The sequence below is a fragment of the Alosa alosa genome, chromosome 2 (assembly GCF_017589495.1).
Source record: "Alosa alosa isolate M-15738 ecotype Scorff River chromosome 2, AALO_Geno_1.1, whole genome shotgun sequence".
NCBI classification, from domain to species: Eukaryota; Metazoa; Chordata; class Actinopteri; order Clupeiformes; family Clupeidae; genus Alosa; species Alosa alosa.
The window spans coordinates 33,712,447-33,727,765 of NC_063190.1; the positions used below are offsets into that span (position 1 = coordinate 33,712,447).

A 15,319-nucleotide genomic window follows, 5' to 3' on the forward strand; every position below is an offset into this window, starting at 1 on the left:
CGGAATCTGATTCATTTTCTAATACTGTGTCCCTATTTATAAGTGGATTGTGTGTTTGTTGTGTATAGGGAGCAGTTTATTGTGTATACGGAGCAGTTTCGTGTCTGGCAAGCTTGTGGTTTGTGGTGTAGTTGTACAGCAGGCCGACTGGCAGTGGGAACGTCACACATCTGCTTACAGGAAATTACACACAAAGGCAGCACATGCAAGATCATCTCACGCCATGACCTGTCGGATATATCGGAATGATCATCTCATGTTACCTTTTGGATATATCAGAATGATCATCTCATGCCATTACCTTTTGGATATATCAGAATGATCAGCGGTTTGTGTCTAGGTTTGCTTCTCTGCATGACAGGGCATGGTGAGAACAACCTGATTAAGAATTATATTTTGAGTCAGAATAGTCCCTTTTTGATTTAGAAGAATTACATTCAGACTTAGAAGACTGCTTCCTGTTTTTAAGTGCTGCCAGGGCTCTGGACTCTTTATAGTGGAGCTCTCTAGTGGAGCTCTCTAGTGTCCAACTAAACACTGAGATCAGGTGGATGTATTATTTCCCCCCGAAGGTAAACTGATCCAGGTGGCCCCTGGCAGTGATGTGAGTGAGAGCTGTGTGGGCAGCTGGTCCAGAACCGGCACCAGCGCCACAGAGCTGACGCTGGACGACACGGCCCACTTCCTGGTGCAGAACTTTCAGCAGCGCGACAGAGGACTGTACAGGTGTGGTGTTCAGGAGATCACTCTGGAGCAGAAGCCAGGTAAAACACGACTTTCCTGAATTTCCCCTCGGGGATCAATAAAGTATCTATCTATCTATCTATCTACTTCAGTACTCACTTTACACTTTATAATGCACCATCTCCTATCAGCACTGTGTTTCACTGGTAAACACGACTTCAGTACTCACTTTATAATGCACCATCTCATATCAGCACTGTGTTTCACTGGTAAACATGACTTCAGTACTCACTTTATAATGCACCATCTCATATCAGCACTGTGTTTCACTGGTAAACACGACTTCAGTACTCACTTTATAATGCACCATCTCATATCAGCTGTGTTTCACTGGTAAACCGCGACTTCAGTACTCACTTTATAATGCACCATCTCATATCAGCGCTGTGTTTCACTGGTAAACACGACTTCAGTACTCACTTTATAATGCACCATCTCATATCAGCACTGTGTTTCACTGGTAAACACGACTTCAGTACTCACTTTATAATGCACCATCTCATATCAGCGCTGTGTTTCACTGGTAAACACGACTTCAGTACTCACTTTATAATGCACCATCTCATATCAGCACTGTGTTTCACTGGTAAACACGACTTCAGTACTCACTTTATAATGCACCATCTCATATCAGCACTGTGTTTCACTGGTAAACACGACTTCAGTACTCCCTTTATAATGCACCATCTCATATCAGCACTGTGTTTCACTGGTAAACACGACTTCAATACTCACTTCATAATGCACCATCCGTGAACCATTAGAACCCGTGTTCCATTTAAATTTGGACCCATCGTGTTCCATTTAAATTAGAAAACATTGTGTTCTATTTAAATTAGAACACATCGTGTTCCAAATAAATTAGAACCCATTATGTTATGAACCCATTGTGTTCTTTTTCTCTCAGCCTCCTCAGGTGACGCCACCCTGCTGTACAGAGCCGTGGGTCAGTCCGTCCATCTCTTCTGCAAATTCCTGGGCACTGAGACATGCTGGGGCAACTGGAACTGGACACCTCATCAGGCCTCAAACCTGGAGCTGACGCAGAACCGTGGACTGGACGGTGACTACTCCCTGCACATCTCCTCTGTAGGGTGGGGGCACTCAGGGGTGTTCTCATGTCAGAGGCAGTGCCTGGGACGCCCACTGAAACCGACATCATATGAACTTGTGGTTGTCAAAGGTAAGTCATTTATGAATGACTGCACTCTTAAAACAAATGTGTTCATTCTGGACATAGAGATGTTTTAAAAACAACGCAAGTTGTCATTCAACACATTCGTTTTAAGAGTGTGAGCATCAGCCTTTCACCTGCTTGGATTTCCTCTGTGTTTGTAAGCTGCACTGTTGTGACTATTCGTCAGCATCAGTGTCGTAGGGGGCATTGGTTTAGATGGGAGCGCATGTGTAGGATCTGTGGCATTCAGCTTGGGGCTTAGGGGAGAGCTCTCCGTCCTTCGGATGAGATGTTAAACTGAGGTCCCGACTCACTGTGGTCATCAAAGATCCCATGGCACTTATCGCAAAGAATAAGGGGTTCCCCGGTGTCCTGGCTAAATTCCCAACCTGGCCCTTTAATCATCCCCCAGTGTGATTGGCTCATTCAGTCTGGACCCGTAATCATCCCCCAGTGTGATTGGCTCATTCAGTCATTCCCTCACTCTCCACCATTCTGGTGTGTGCTGAGCGTTCTGGTGCATAATGGCTGCCATGCATCACCCATGTGGGTGCTACACATTGGTGGTGGTTAGTGAGGTTTCCCCTTCACTGTGAAGAGCTTTGGGTGCCTTAAAAAGCACTTAATAAATGCAACGTGTTGTGGGGTAGCTGTGGCCTACTGGTTAGGGCTTCGGACTTGCCGGTTCGAACCCCGACCAGTAGGAACGGCTGAAGTGCCCTTGAGCAAGGCACCTAACCCCTCACTGCTCCCCGAGCCCTGCTGAAGCAGGCAGCTCACTGCGTTGGGATTAGTGTGTGCTTCACCTCACTGTGTGTTCATATATATATAGACTCTGCTATTGGTGTGTGTGTGTCCCCAGCTACAGTGGAGCCCCAGCATGTGTATGAGGGAGGAGACGTGACCCTGCGCTGCTCTCTCTCTCACCTGACGACACCTGTGCAGGTGTGCTGGATTCACCTGGATCCCAACCAGTGCTTTGGTCGCCGTTACCGTGGTTACTCGAGTTGCCGTGGGACTAACGCAGCAGCTGTCTCTCACACCGTGAGCATCGTCAGCTCAGTCCAGAGCCAGTGGGCCTGTGCGGTTTTCCATGGGGGCACACTGAGAGCTCTGCTGCCTGTCCAGCTGAACGTGTCCAAACACACCACCACGCACTCGCCACCCACACACACAACGCCGGTGCGGAGGGCCGCGACTCTGCCGGGTAAACACAGCGAGGGCACCATGGTTACCAGAGACACCACGGCAACACAACACACAGAGCCATCAGCAGGTGTGGCTTCACATTATTCTGTCACCCATTCATTTCATTATTCCATCCATTCATTTCATTATTCCATCCATTCATTTCATTATTCCATCCATTCATTTATTCATATATTTTATTGTCCTTTCATTTGTTTCATTATGGTGAAGGAAAAACAGCATTTATATTTGTGTACGTCCAATACAGATAGCCTGATACGGTATGTAGATTAAAAAAGTATAAAGTGCAGAGCAACGTCAGTGTATGTGTGCACTGTACGGTACATCTACTTTAGAACAGTGTAGAACACTAGAAAAAAACATCCACAAAAAATTAAATTATAGAGATACTTCTTAAAAGAAAAACAGACATCCCGTGCATAATGAAACACTACATTAAAAAATAGCATTAGGTCCTATATTGTTTACGTCACGTACATACGCCACGTATATTGTGTACTGTTATATTTAATGTGTTATTACAGTGCATGAAAATGCACTGTACTGTTCTTCCTAGGCTTCTTATTACAGTGCATGAAAATGCACTGTACTGTTCTTCCGAGGCAACTTATTATTATTATTCCGCTTACCACTTTTTCCGTACGCAATTTCTCTTCAACAGTTTAACTTAGAAACTTCATTCAAACTTTGTAACGTAGGTCTTCAAACAGATCGGGTTGGTATGACTTTTCAACTTTGAAACTTTTATACTTTTTAAACTATTAAAGAAAAACTTTTTAAAAATCCCCATAGACTTAACATTGCCGATTATGACATCATAATACGGCCATTAAGCAATTAGAATCCTATGGCAGGTGTTCAGGCCACCTGCAGCCTCAGGCTTTAAGCATACAATCTGGGTCAATTAAGACTACACATCCTATTCAACTGTTTCCTCTGCCCAAAACTGTTTCAAAATAAAAGTCCTCACTACAATAATCCACTGTTAAACAATGTAACCCATTAAACTACTGAACTTTTTACATTCAACTTTTAAACGGTCTACTTTTAAACTATCATTAAACTATCTATCTATTAAACTAGCTGTCTATCAACAACTTTTAAACTATCTACATTCAACTTTTAAACTTTTAAACTATATACATTCAATAGCTGTCTATCAACAACTTTTAACTTGTCATCAACTATGTCAACACTTTTCATCAACTATGACTCCTACCCACTGTAGCTAGTTAGCATGGTTAACAAAGTTAGCATGTTAGCATTGCTAACATTGTTAACATTTTTAACAAAACTGCTAAAAATGATTAGCTAGGTTAGCTAAGTCACATGGTTAGCATAGTTAGCATGCTAGCATGTTAACATGCTAGTTAGCATGCTAGTTAGCATTTTTAACAAAACTGCTAAAAATGATTAGCTAAGTTAGCTAAGTAACATGGTTAGCATAATTAGCATGCTAGTTAGCATTTTTAGCAAAACTGCTAAAAATGATTAGCTCAGTTAGCTAAGTAACATGGTTAGCATAGTTAGCATGCTAACATGCTAGTTAGCATAGTTAGCATAACTGCTAAAAATTATTAGCTAAGTTAGCTAAGTAACATGGTTAACATAGTTAGCATGCTAGCATTGTTAGCATGTTAATTAGCATAGTTAGCATAACTACTAAAATGATAAGCTTGGTTAACTAAGTCACATGGTTAATATAGTTAGCATGTTAACATTGCTAGCATAGTTAGCATGTTTAGCAAAACTGCTAGAAAATGTTAGTTAAGTTAACTAAGTAGCATGTTTAGCATGTTAGCATTGCTAGCACTGCTATAAAACATTAGCTAAGTAGCATGGTTAGCAGAATTAAAAATCTTAGCATAACTGCTAGTAAACATTAGAGCCATTCTAACTTTCAGTTATCACCATTAAACTATTTGAATATCAACATTCATTAAACTGCTAGAAAACGTTAGCTAAGTAGCATGGTTAGCAGGTTAGCATTGCTAACACTGCTATAAAACATTAGCTAAGTAAAGATGGTTAGCATAGTTAAAAATCTTAGCATAACTGTTAGCAAACATTAGAGCCATTCCAACTTTCAGTTATCGTCAAATATCTACCTATACACAGCCATTAAACTATTTGAATATCAACATTCATTCAACTTCCAGTCTGTCAACAACTTTTAAACTATTTACCTTCAACTTTTAAACGGTCTACTTTTAAACTATCAACTTTTATTAAGCTATGCAACCACCTATCTTAGGTGTCTATCCTAGCATCACCGTAGTAACCATCTCTGTATTATCTGTTTTAACTATACATGATATTTTACATCACAACTTTAGCATTTTCATGCACTGGTAATTCCTTGGAATTGCATTTCTAGTTATTATTATTCCGCTTACCACTTTTTCCGCACACAATTTCTCTTGAACAGTTTAACTTAGAAACTTCATTCAAACTTTGTAACGTAGGTCTTCAAACAGATCGGGTTGCTATGTCTTTTCAACTTTGAAACTTTTATACTTTTTAAACTATTAAAGAAAAACTTTTTAAAAATCCCCATAGACTTAACATTGCCGATTGTGACATCATAATACGGCCGTTAAGCAATTAGAATCCTATGACAGGTGTTCAGGCCACCTGCAGCCTCAGGCTTTAAGCATACAATCTGGGTCAATTAAGGGCTAGTCCACACGTACGAAACCGATCTTTTTTTTTCTCCGTCTTCCCCTGAAACCGCATCAAGAATATTTAAGTCCCAAACGGATCCATCTCAACACGCGACTCAACGTTACATTTCATACCCCAGGCCTATAGGTGGCACTGTTTCTTTACAGAAATTGACCAAAGTTTGTGTGCTTTACAAACAGACAGAATAGGCTATGACAAAATGGCTAGTGCAAGGAAACCAGAATTGTTTGTGTGGACAGATGGTGAACTGTCAACTGTAAAACTAATAAACTTTATTTTACGGTTTGTGAAGGGTGCAGTCCCGTCCTTTATTTGGCTAACGCAGGTAGGCCTACTAATCACCTTTACTTTCTTTGGTTGTAGGATAGTCCGTGATTCACATTAGTTTTGGCTATCACTGCAATTAGGCTACTAAACGCAAGGCTTACCCAAGTTCTAGGCTATTCTGTCGCCACATTTATAATATTGCTATAAAACCTTCGTTAGTAACAGTCAATACGTTTGCCTGCATCAAATCAAATCGCGCATTTGCATTCAGTGTGCTACCATCAGCTTAACGTGAATTCTAAGCGTCTTTGTATGCTTATATCTGATTTCACTCGACTGTGAATGCATGTATATATGTTGTAAGACATGTAAAATAAATGAATGACACTGGCACTACGCACAAATTAATGTAGCCTAAACTTACACCGCACTTTCCTAATAACTTAAGTTCTCTCGCGTCACTGACAGTAGCTAGAATGCATTAAAAAACACCTGGGAAAAACAGTGTTCAGTCCACCAAGTCATAAGCTATCGGCTTTCGGAGCACCAGTTGTGATATTTATCTTACGGGAGTGTAATCGTAGGTAATGTCATGTATGAAAACTAGTATTGTTAGGCAATACTATAAGTGCAAGTCCAGGGCAGCTGAGGTGTGGCGACGACATCATCGATACGCATAAAGCAGGATGTCGCGGTTTAAGCTGTCTAAACAATTCAAACGGACTCACGGTTTCAGATTTCTCCACTCTGGGACCAGGTTTCAGAAAAAGTCGCGGTTTCGGGCAGTGCGTTTACAGGATTCGTTTGGACGCTCGGCCAAGATGAAGCAAAACCTCTGCGTTTAACCTAAAAAGTGTCTCCGTGTGGACGGGCCCTCAGACTACACATCCTATTCAACTGTTTCCTCTGCCCAAAACTGTTTCAAAATAAAAGTCCTCACTACAATAATCCACTGTTAAACAATGTAACCCATTAAACTACTGAACTTTTTACAATCAACTTTTAAACGGTCTACTTTTAAACTATCATTAAACTATCTATCTATTAAACTAGCTGTCTATCAACAACTTTTAAACTATCTACATTCAACTTTTAAACTTTTAAACTATCTACATTCAACTTTTAAACTTTTAAACTATATACATTCACTACATTACATTACATTACATTACATTTGGCTGACGCTTTTTAACCAAAGCGACTAACAACATGGTAAACAGTAAGTTTTTAGAACAATTCTCACAATTTTAGGACAGTTTAAAAAAAACATTAGAGTACAGTAAGAATAAGTGCGTCGGTGAGTGCTGTTTTTAGCAGTTACTTGTCAGTTTAAAACGGCTGGTGAGTGCTAGGATCAGTAAGACTTGTTGTAAGTGTTGCTATGAGAGTAGATGTTCTCTAAAGAGCTGGGTCTTCAGGAGTTTTTTGAAAGTGGAAAAGGATGTCCCTGCCCTTGTAGGAACTGGCAGTGTGTTCCACCAACGAGGAACAACAGATGAGAAAAGTTTGGATTGGCTTGAGCGCACGGTGGTAGAGCTAGACGTCGTTCGTCAGAGGAGCGCAGAGCGGTCTGGAGGTAGTGTAAGTCTGTAGGAGGGCATTCAAGTAGGTGGGAGCAGAACCGAGAGACTACTTTGTAGGCAAGCGTTAGAGACTTGAATTTGATGCGGGCCGCCATAGGTAGCCAGTGTAGCTGGATGAGCAGCGGGGTAACATGTGCCCTTTTGGGTTGGTTGTAGACCAGGCGCCCCGCCGCTTCTGGATCATCTGAAGTGGTTTCACTGCGCAGGCTGGGAGACCTGTCAGGAGGGCATTGCAGTAGTCGAGTCGTGAGATGACTATTGCCTGAACCAGAAGTTGGGTAGCATCTTGAGTCAAGTAAGTCCTGATTTTCCGTATGTTGTAGAGTCGCGAAACGGCATTACCGGGCTTACTGAGGCAACATGATCTGAGAAGTTTAGTTGGTTGTCGAGAACAACTCCTAGATTTCTTTGCAGTCCTGGTCGGTGAAACAGACAGGGAGTCAAATTTGATGTTGATGTCGTGGTGTATGGTAGGTTTAGCTGGGATGACCAGCAGTTCAGTCTTTGAGAGGTTCAGCTGGAGGTGGTGTGCCTTCATCCATGTAGCTATGTCTGAAAGGCAATCTGAGATCCGTGCTGAAACCAGGGGGTGCCAGGTGGAAAGGACAGATAGAGCTGTGTGTCGCCTGCATAGCAGTGGTATGAGAAGCCGTGCGAACGGATAATCTGTCCCAAGGAGGTGGTGTAGATAGCAAAGAGGAGGGGCCCAGCACTGAGCCCTGGGGACCCCTGTGGTGAGATGGTGAGGTGCGGATAGCTGACCAAGCCATGATAATGCTAAACGAAAGGCCCTGTGAGGTAGGATTCAAACCAGGAGAGAGCAGAACCGAGATTCCCATGTCAGCGAAGTATAGAGAGAAGGATACAGTGATTAACCGTGTCAAAGGCAGCCGATAAGTCAAGCAGAATGAGTACTGATGACCGAGCGGTCGCCCTGGCTTCTTTTAAGGCTTCTGTTACAGACAGCAGAGCCACTAGCTGTCTATCAACAACTTTTAACTTGTCATCAACTGTCAACACTTTTCATCAACTAAGACTCCTACCCACTGTAGCTAGTTAGCATGGTTAACAAAGTTAGCATGTTAGCATTGCAAGCATTGTTAGCGAAACTGCTAAAAATGATTAGCTAGGTTAGCTAAGTAACATGGTTAGCATAGTTAACATGCTAGCATGTTAGCATGCTAGTTAGCATAGTTAGCAAAACTGCTAAAAATGATTAGCTAAGTTAGCTAAGTAACATGGTTAGCATAGTTAACATGCTACCATGCTAGTTAGCATTTTTAGCAAAACTGCTAAAAATGATTAGCTAAGTAACATGGTTAGCATAGTTAGCATGTTAGTTAGCATTTTTAGCAAAACTGCTAAAAATGATTAGCTAGGTTAGCTAAGTAACATGGTTAACATAGTTAGCATGCTAACATGTTAGCATGTTAATTAGCATAGTTAGCATAACTACTAAAAATTATTAGCGAAGTTAGCTAAGTAACATGGTTAACGTAGTTAGCATGCTAGTTAGCATAACTACTAAAAATGATAAGCTTGGTTAACTAAGTTACATGCTTAACATAGTTAGCATGTTAGCATTGCTACCATAATTAGCATGTTTAGCAAAACTGCTAGAAAATGTTTAGCAAAACTGCTAGAAAATGTTAGTTAAGTTAGCATTTCTAGCACTACTATAAAACATTAGCTAAGTAGCATGGTTAGCAGAATTACAAATCTTAGCATAACTGCTAGCAAACATTAGAGCCATTCCAACTTTCAGTTATCGTCAAATATCTACCTATACACAGCCATTAAACTATTTGAATATCAACATTCATTAAACTGCTAGAAAACGTTAGCTAAGTAAAGATGGTTAGCAGGTTAGCATTGCTAGCACTGCTATAAAACATTAGCTAAGTAGCATGGTTAGCATAGTTAAAAATCTTAGCATAACTGCTAGCAAACATTAGAGCCATTCCAACTTTCAGTTATCGTCAAATATCTACCTATACACAGCCATTAAACTATTTGAATATCAACATTCATTCAACTTCCAGTCTGTCAACAACTTTTAAACTATTTACCTTCAACTTTTAAACGGTCTACTTTTAAACTATCATTAAACTATCTATTAAACTAGCTGTCTATCAACAACTTTTAAACTATCTACTGTCTATCAACAACTTTTAAACTATCTACATTCAGCTTTTAAACAGTCTACTTTTAAACTATCAACTTTTATTAAGCTATACAACCACCATGTCTATCCTAGCATCACCGTAGTAACCATCTCTGTATTATCTGTTTTAACTATACATGATATTTTACATCACAACTTTAGCATTTTCATGCACTGGTAATTCCTTGGAATTGCATTTCTAGTTAATTTAATGTTGCCTTAATACATGAACACACTGCAGAGGCTTTTTTTTTTTCATTTGCATTTTCAGCGTATTCTGTATCTACTGAACAAGACAATGGGGACTGAAGTATATAACCACATGTCCAGTTCTAAAACAAAAAAGTTTAATTTTCAAAACTCTTCATTTCCAAATGCTGATAAAATTAAATCCAGTAGTCCACGGGTTGAAACGCATGGTGGACACACTAATATGGCACTAACTGCAGTGTGTAACAGTACTGAATTTGTTTTAAAAAAAATACTGATTTTGTTGCTCACAAAAATATAGCATGCATTAAAGCAGGCTTTGCATGTATTGGAAAAAGAAGTGCTGTTGTCTACACTTCCTGTTTGTGTTTGGCCATAGAAATGTAACCTGACTCTCGCCAGATGAATTTGGTTCTGCTTAGCTCTGCCTAGCTTCACTCACATCCATCTGGGACCTCTTCCATTGAGACTGATTTCTGCAACCGATTTTATGGTACAGCCAATCAGGACGCAGGGCGGGAGTTTCATAGATGTGATGTAGCGTAGAAGCGACTGTGGGACTGTTATCAGCGCCACGGGTTGGCTTCGATGTGAGTGGTTGAAGTAGCATGTCAATAGATGACGGACAAGTGGCTTATTCAATCACATGCAAGCATTTTTTGATTAGGCCCAGCCTTCTGAAGCACCACTCCAATGGATTGGTCCCAGATGGATGAGTGGAGCTAGGCGGAACGAAATTCATCTAGCGAGCGTCAGGTTAATAGAAATGTGCCTCCATCATAAAGGCCATTTTGGAGACAACAGTGAGTAGAGGCCATGTTCTTGTTGGGGTCTAATGTCTTTTGGAGACACCGGTGTGAGAGGATAACATGTGAAAACTGAGTGTAAAACTTTTCCGCTTGATGACTCACTTGATGTTGGTTTGGAATCACAGGTTTCAGAAATTGTGTCCTACATTTCAAATTCAGTGTGTAATCAAACAGTCTTCACAGAAATAACAATAATAGCAGCAGTGACAGAAATAACAATAGAATGTGTTGTTATTATATAATAATACCAATGTTATCGCGAAATCAACATGTTACTAATGATGATCATTTAAATTACCACTATTGTAACTGCCAATACTACTGCTACTGTTCCAGTAGTGTCTCCCTGCAGGAGTGGCGTTGGGTCTCTGTGTCTGGTCAGGACTATGTGTTCTTATTTACTGAAACTGTGTTTACTCATAGTAATGTCTCCCTGCAGGAGTGGCGTTGGGTCTCTGTGTCTGGTCAGGACTATGTCTTCTTATTTACTGAAACTGTGTTTACTCATAGTAATGTCTCCCTGCAGGAGTGGCGTTGGGTCTCTGTGTCTGGTCAGGACTATGTCTTCTTATTTACTGAAACTGTGTTTACTCATAGTAATGTCTCCCTGCAGGAGTTATGTTAAGCTCTGTGTCTGGTCAGGACTATGTCTTCTTATTTACTGAAACTGTGTTTACTCATAGTAACTGATACTGCCCCAGTGCTGTATCGTACGGATGATCATTACTAAGACTGATAGTGCTGTTGTGTTCCCCTGCAGGAGTGAGTGTCCCACATGTCTGTGTCATGAGTGTGTTTGGCCTGGTTGTGCTCATCTTGGTGGCTCTGACCGCTCTGCTGCTGTGGAAACGCACAGATAAAGGTACTCGTGCACTCATTTCCTGTCCCTTAAGGATTTTAAAAGCCTGCCGGTAGAGAAGTGTTTCTATTCAGTAACTTGGTTCCCTTTTCGGTTTGTTTTTTTCATTAAACCTACCTGAGGCCTTCAGTTTTGTGGTTTTCAACCAAATGTTTTACTTCTTCTGAATATATTAACTTGTGTTTTATTTGTACTCTTCAGTTTGGTCATTTGGGTGGTCTACAAATGTAATTGATTGTTTATGTAACTAGTACATTTGACATTTGACAGTGCATTTTGTGTGTGTGTTTGTGTGTGTGTGTGAGACAGAGAGAGAGAGAGAACTTGTGAACTTATAAGTTGATGTTGTGTTTTTCAGATGTAGAAGTGTGTGAGGATGAGGATGAGCGTAGGACATCAGATGAAGAGGCGTGTGCTGAGGGGCTTTTGCCCCACAGAGGGAGTGTGACATACGCATCGGTGCATTTGAACTTTCAGTTTGAATTAAATCAACAGAAAACAAACATCTCAACATTTGACACCTTCTCTTTGTCAACTGTCAGTTTCACTCATCTTCAACTACCTAAATGTGGTGAAGCACGCTAAACTCCCAAAACACAACGACTTCAGGTGCGAGTTAAAAGAAGTTAAAAAGACACCTATACAGTATGTCACATTTTAAACTATGAAACAGCAGTGAAACAGCAGTTTGATATACACGTCTAGAGTTTTAACTTAATATGTTAAAAACACAAACAAAGTTTGAGCAAATTGATTGTGAATCTATCAGCAAAGGTAAAGCACAGTTGTACTATCGTTATACAACAGGTATGGACAGAGGTCACTTCTGTTTGTACTTCACTGTTATGCAGGACAAATTTGTTTAACAGGACAAGTTCATCAAAATGTGTGGTTCCATGAGGGGAATGATTCAAAGATGAACAAAATAATTATATGAAGGGGGAAGAAGTCTATGAATTGGTTCTGTTTAATTTTGACTTCAGATACAAACATCAGATTCAGTTGCCTATTGCTTAAGGGTTAATTCATTTGTATTTCACAAGACATCAATCATCATCGCAGACATCACACTTGAAGGTGTGAAGAGTCATTTTCACAAGCTGTTCACAGTTGCACACACACAAACGCAAACCACATATGCATGCATGCACACACACACGCACACACACACAAACACACACACACACTCACACAAAGGCCTTTCACACTGCCAAAATCCCCGCGATTTTATGTACCAGAATCACGGAACGCCTGTCCCTTTCACATAGACCGAGGTGGAACAGCAGGACAAAGTGTCTCGCCAAATTTACTACCAAGCACCCTAGACATTTTGCAGAGAAGATTTGTTCCGGCACCAGCGTGAATTCACACACACACCACATGCACACACACACACACTCTCTCTCTCTCTCTCACACACACACCACATGCACACACACACACACTCAGTTTTATTGTTGTCTACATTTTAGCTTTCATAGCTTTTCATGTTTAGATACTCTGTGAGACCATTCCATATTTGCACTCGTTTGTAAATACATGTGATTCTCATAATTCATCATGTCTATTATACATCAGTAAATGTCTTCTGCGCTCTTTTTCTGTTGATTTTTTTCAGTTTGCTCAGATGTTGCACCTACAGATCCTCCTGCTGTGAGTTTATCTCCAGTGTCTATGTACAGTATATCTATATCTAAGCAAGGGTAAACTGCTCTATCTAACTGCTGGTGATTTATCTGGGTTTGTTTAGACTGCTGGTGGCACTGAAGAGGAGGGTGACCCAGTCATATACACTGGACTGAAGATGAATTCATGCCGTTAAAGCAGAGACTCGTCTAGTAGTAGATAACTTTATTGTTCCCGTGGAGCAGTTGGGTTTGCGGCACAGTCGCAAGGCACTTCATGACAGGACATCAGACATATGTCACAAACAAAAAGTCCATACATCAAACAGACACTGACAAACATAACATGAAGAACGTACATCACACCCTACAATACGCCCTTGGGTATGGCCAGGCCAGCTGGACATCTAGCTTATTTTGACTGATTTAAGGCTTTTATGACTTGACTCATTTAAATAAAGTTAAAATCTCATCTATTGTGAGCAGTCTGATTCAGAAGTGCATCTGAAGGTTTATGCCCTCATAGTTGTAAATCCTCTGGAGTAAGCCTGCAGTTTTCAAAAAAGCTGATAGAGTGTATGCATTAATGAGAAATATTTCAAACTTTAGATTTTAAGCTTTATTAAGTTTAACCTGGTTATTCTGTTCATGATGCCACTTTTTGCACATCATACCCTTGCAAATCTTAAAGTATAACAGGTAACAGCCTGTAAAAAAAGCAAAAAATAAATTCAAGAAATAAAGTGTGATGTCAAATAATGGCAATCTTGACTCATCACCAAAATGACTGTGACAAGAGACTTTAAAATAAAGTACTGCATTTCTGTGATTTACTTTATAAGGAACTGCAATGGCTTGACTGGCAAAACCTATTTAAACCTATGCAACCTAATGTAACCTTCATACCCATGTCTCAAAAGCTTAACTGAATCTGTGTGTTGGGGTCTTCTTCCTGTACAAATGTCTGCTACAAGGTAGCCTAAAACATTGTTTAAGAAGGAACAAGAAACTATGCAGCATTACACACTAATTGGCCAATAACTGAGTAGACCAATTTATGATCAATCAATCAATCAACCAATCAATCAATCCAGTTAAATGCAAACAAGCAAAGCTAAGACAAAAACAATAAAGCAAATGGGCAAAAAGGCCCATCAATGTGACCAATGAGTTACAATGTTAAAATATGGAATTCTTGTCAATTCAGCCAGAGAGAACAGATCACAGGTAGGCCTATGCAGTCATGGTGCACTTCCATTGATACTCTCGATCTCATTGAGGTTGAGTGGAGGCAAAATTCGCAGAGGCACGCAAAACAGAGTTGGCAAAACTTTAACTTCATTTAAATGAGAATCACGCAAGAACCAATCAGTTCCAATAATTTCCAAACATTGCATTTTATTGTAAGCCTAGCCAGGCAGCTAGGCTATATGGTACAAAAACACAGGTTTGAAACATAATTTGTCTTACTGACCTTGTTGTTTCTATGAACATGAATTGTTTATAGGCAACATCAATTTAGTTGAGGCATAAAGATCCCTGTATGTCCTCTGTATATAACTGTAAACATATTTTGGTTACACTTTACTTGACAGTGTCGAAATAAGTCATGAATGTGTCATAAACATGTCATAAACGTTTATGACATAACACTTCTGTTATTAAGTGACTTTTTTTGGTTTTTGTTATAACAAGTTAGGGTTAGGATTAGGGTTATGTTTAGGGTTAGGCTAGGGTTTAGAATTATGGTTAGGGTTGGGGTTAGGATTAGGTTAGGGTTAGAGGTTAGGATTAGGGTTAGGTTTCATGTGTCATGACAGTGTCATGTGTTCATGTTAATGTTTATTTTGTATTTTTGTTTTATGCACCCTCATGTGATGTATGGGGGGGAACACAAGATAACGCTGTTATGAGATTGGTTCCGGGGAACGCACCTGGGGGGAAAGATAATCAGGGGGAGCGAGAGTTTGAGAGAGCAGAGTTAGGA

The 15,319-nt window shown here is 40.2% G+C and overlaps 1 protein-coding gene across 1 annotated transcript; it reads left to right on the forward strand.

Annotated features, from left to right (window-relative positions):
* The first annotated feature begins 354 nt into the window (after nt 1-354).
* LOC125285399 lies at nt 355-14,264 on the forward strand. Its single transcript, XM_048229826.1, has 8 exons — nt 355-367; nt 573-764; nt 1,652-1,927; nt 2,784-3,197; nt 11,609-11,710; nt 12,066-12,316; nt 13,326-13,360; nt 13,458-14,264. The coding sequence occupies exons 1-6, from the start codon at nt 355-357 to the stop codon at nt 12,290-12,292; spliced, it is 1,224 nt and encodes a 407-aa protein (XP_048085783.1). The 3' UTR covers nt 12,293-12,316; nt 13,326-13,360; nt 13,458-14,264.
* Nucleotides 14,265-15,319: the final 1,055 nt, after the last annotated feature.

What these genes read in the sequence shown, in the direction of transcription:
- LOC125285399 (XM_048229826.1), top strand. An exon ending in TGAACTTGTGGTTGTCAAAG is followed by an intron (nt 1,928 to 2,783) that starts GTAAGTCATTTA and finishes GTGTGTCCCCAG; the next exon opens with CTACAGTGGAGCCCCAGCAT. An exon ending in GTGGAAACGCACAGATAAAG is followed by an intron (nt 11,711 to 12,065) that starts GTACTCGTGCAC and finishes TGTGTTTTTCAG; the next exon opens with ATGTAGAAGTGTGTGAGGAT.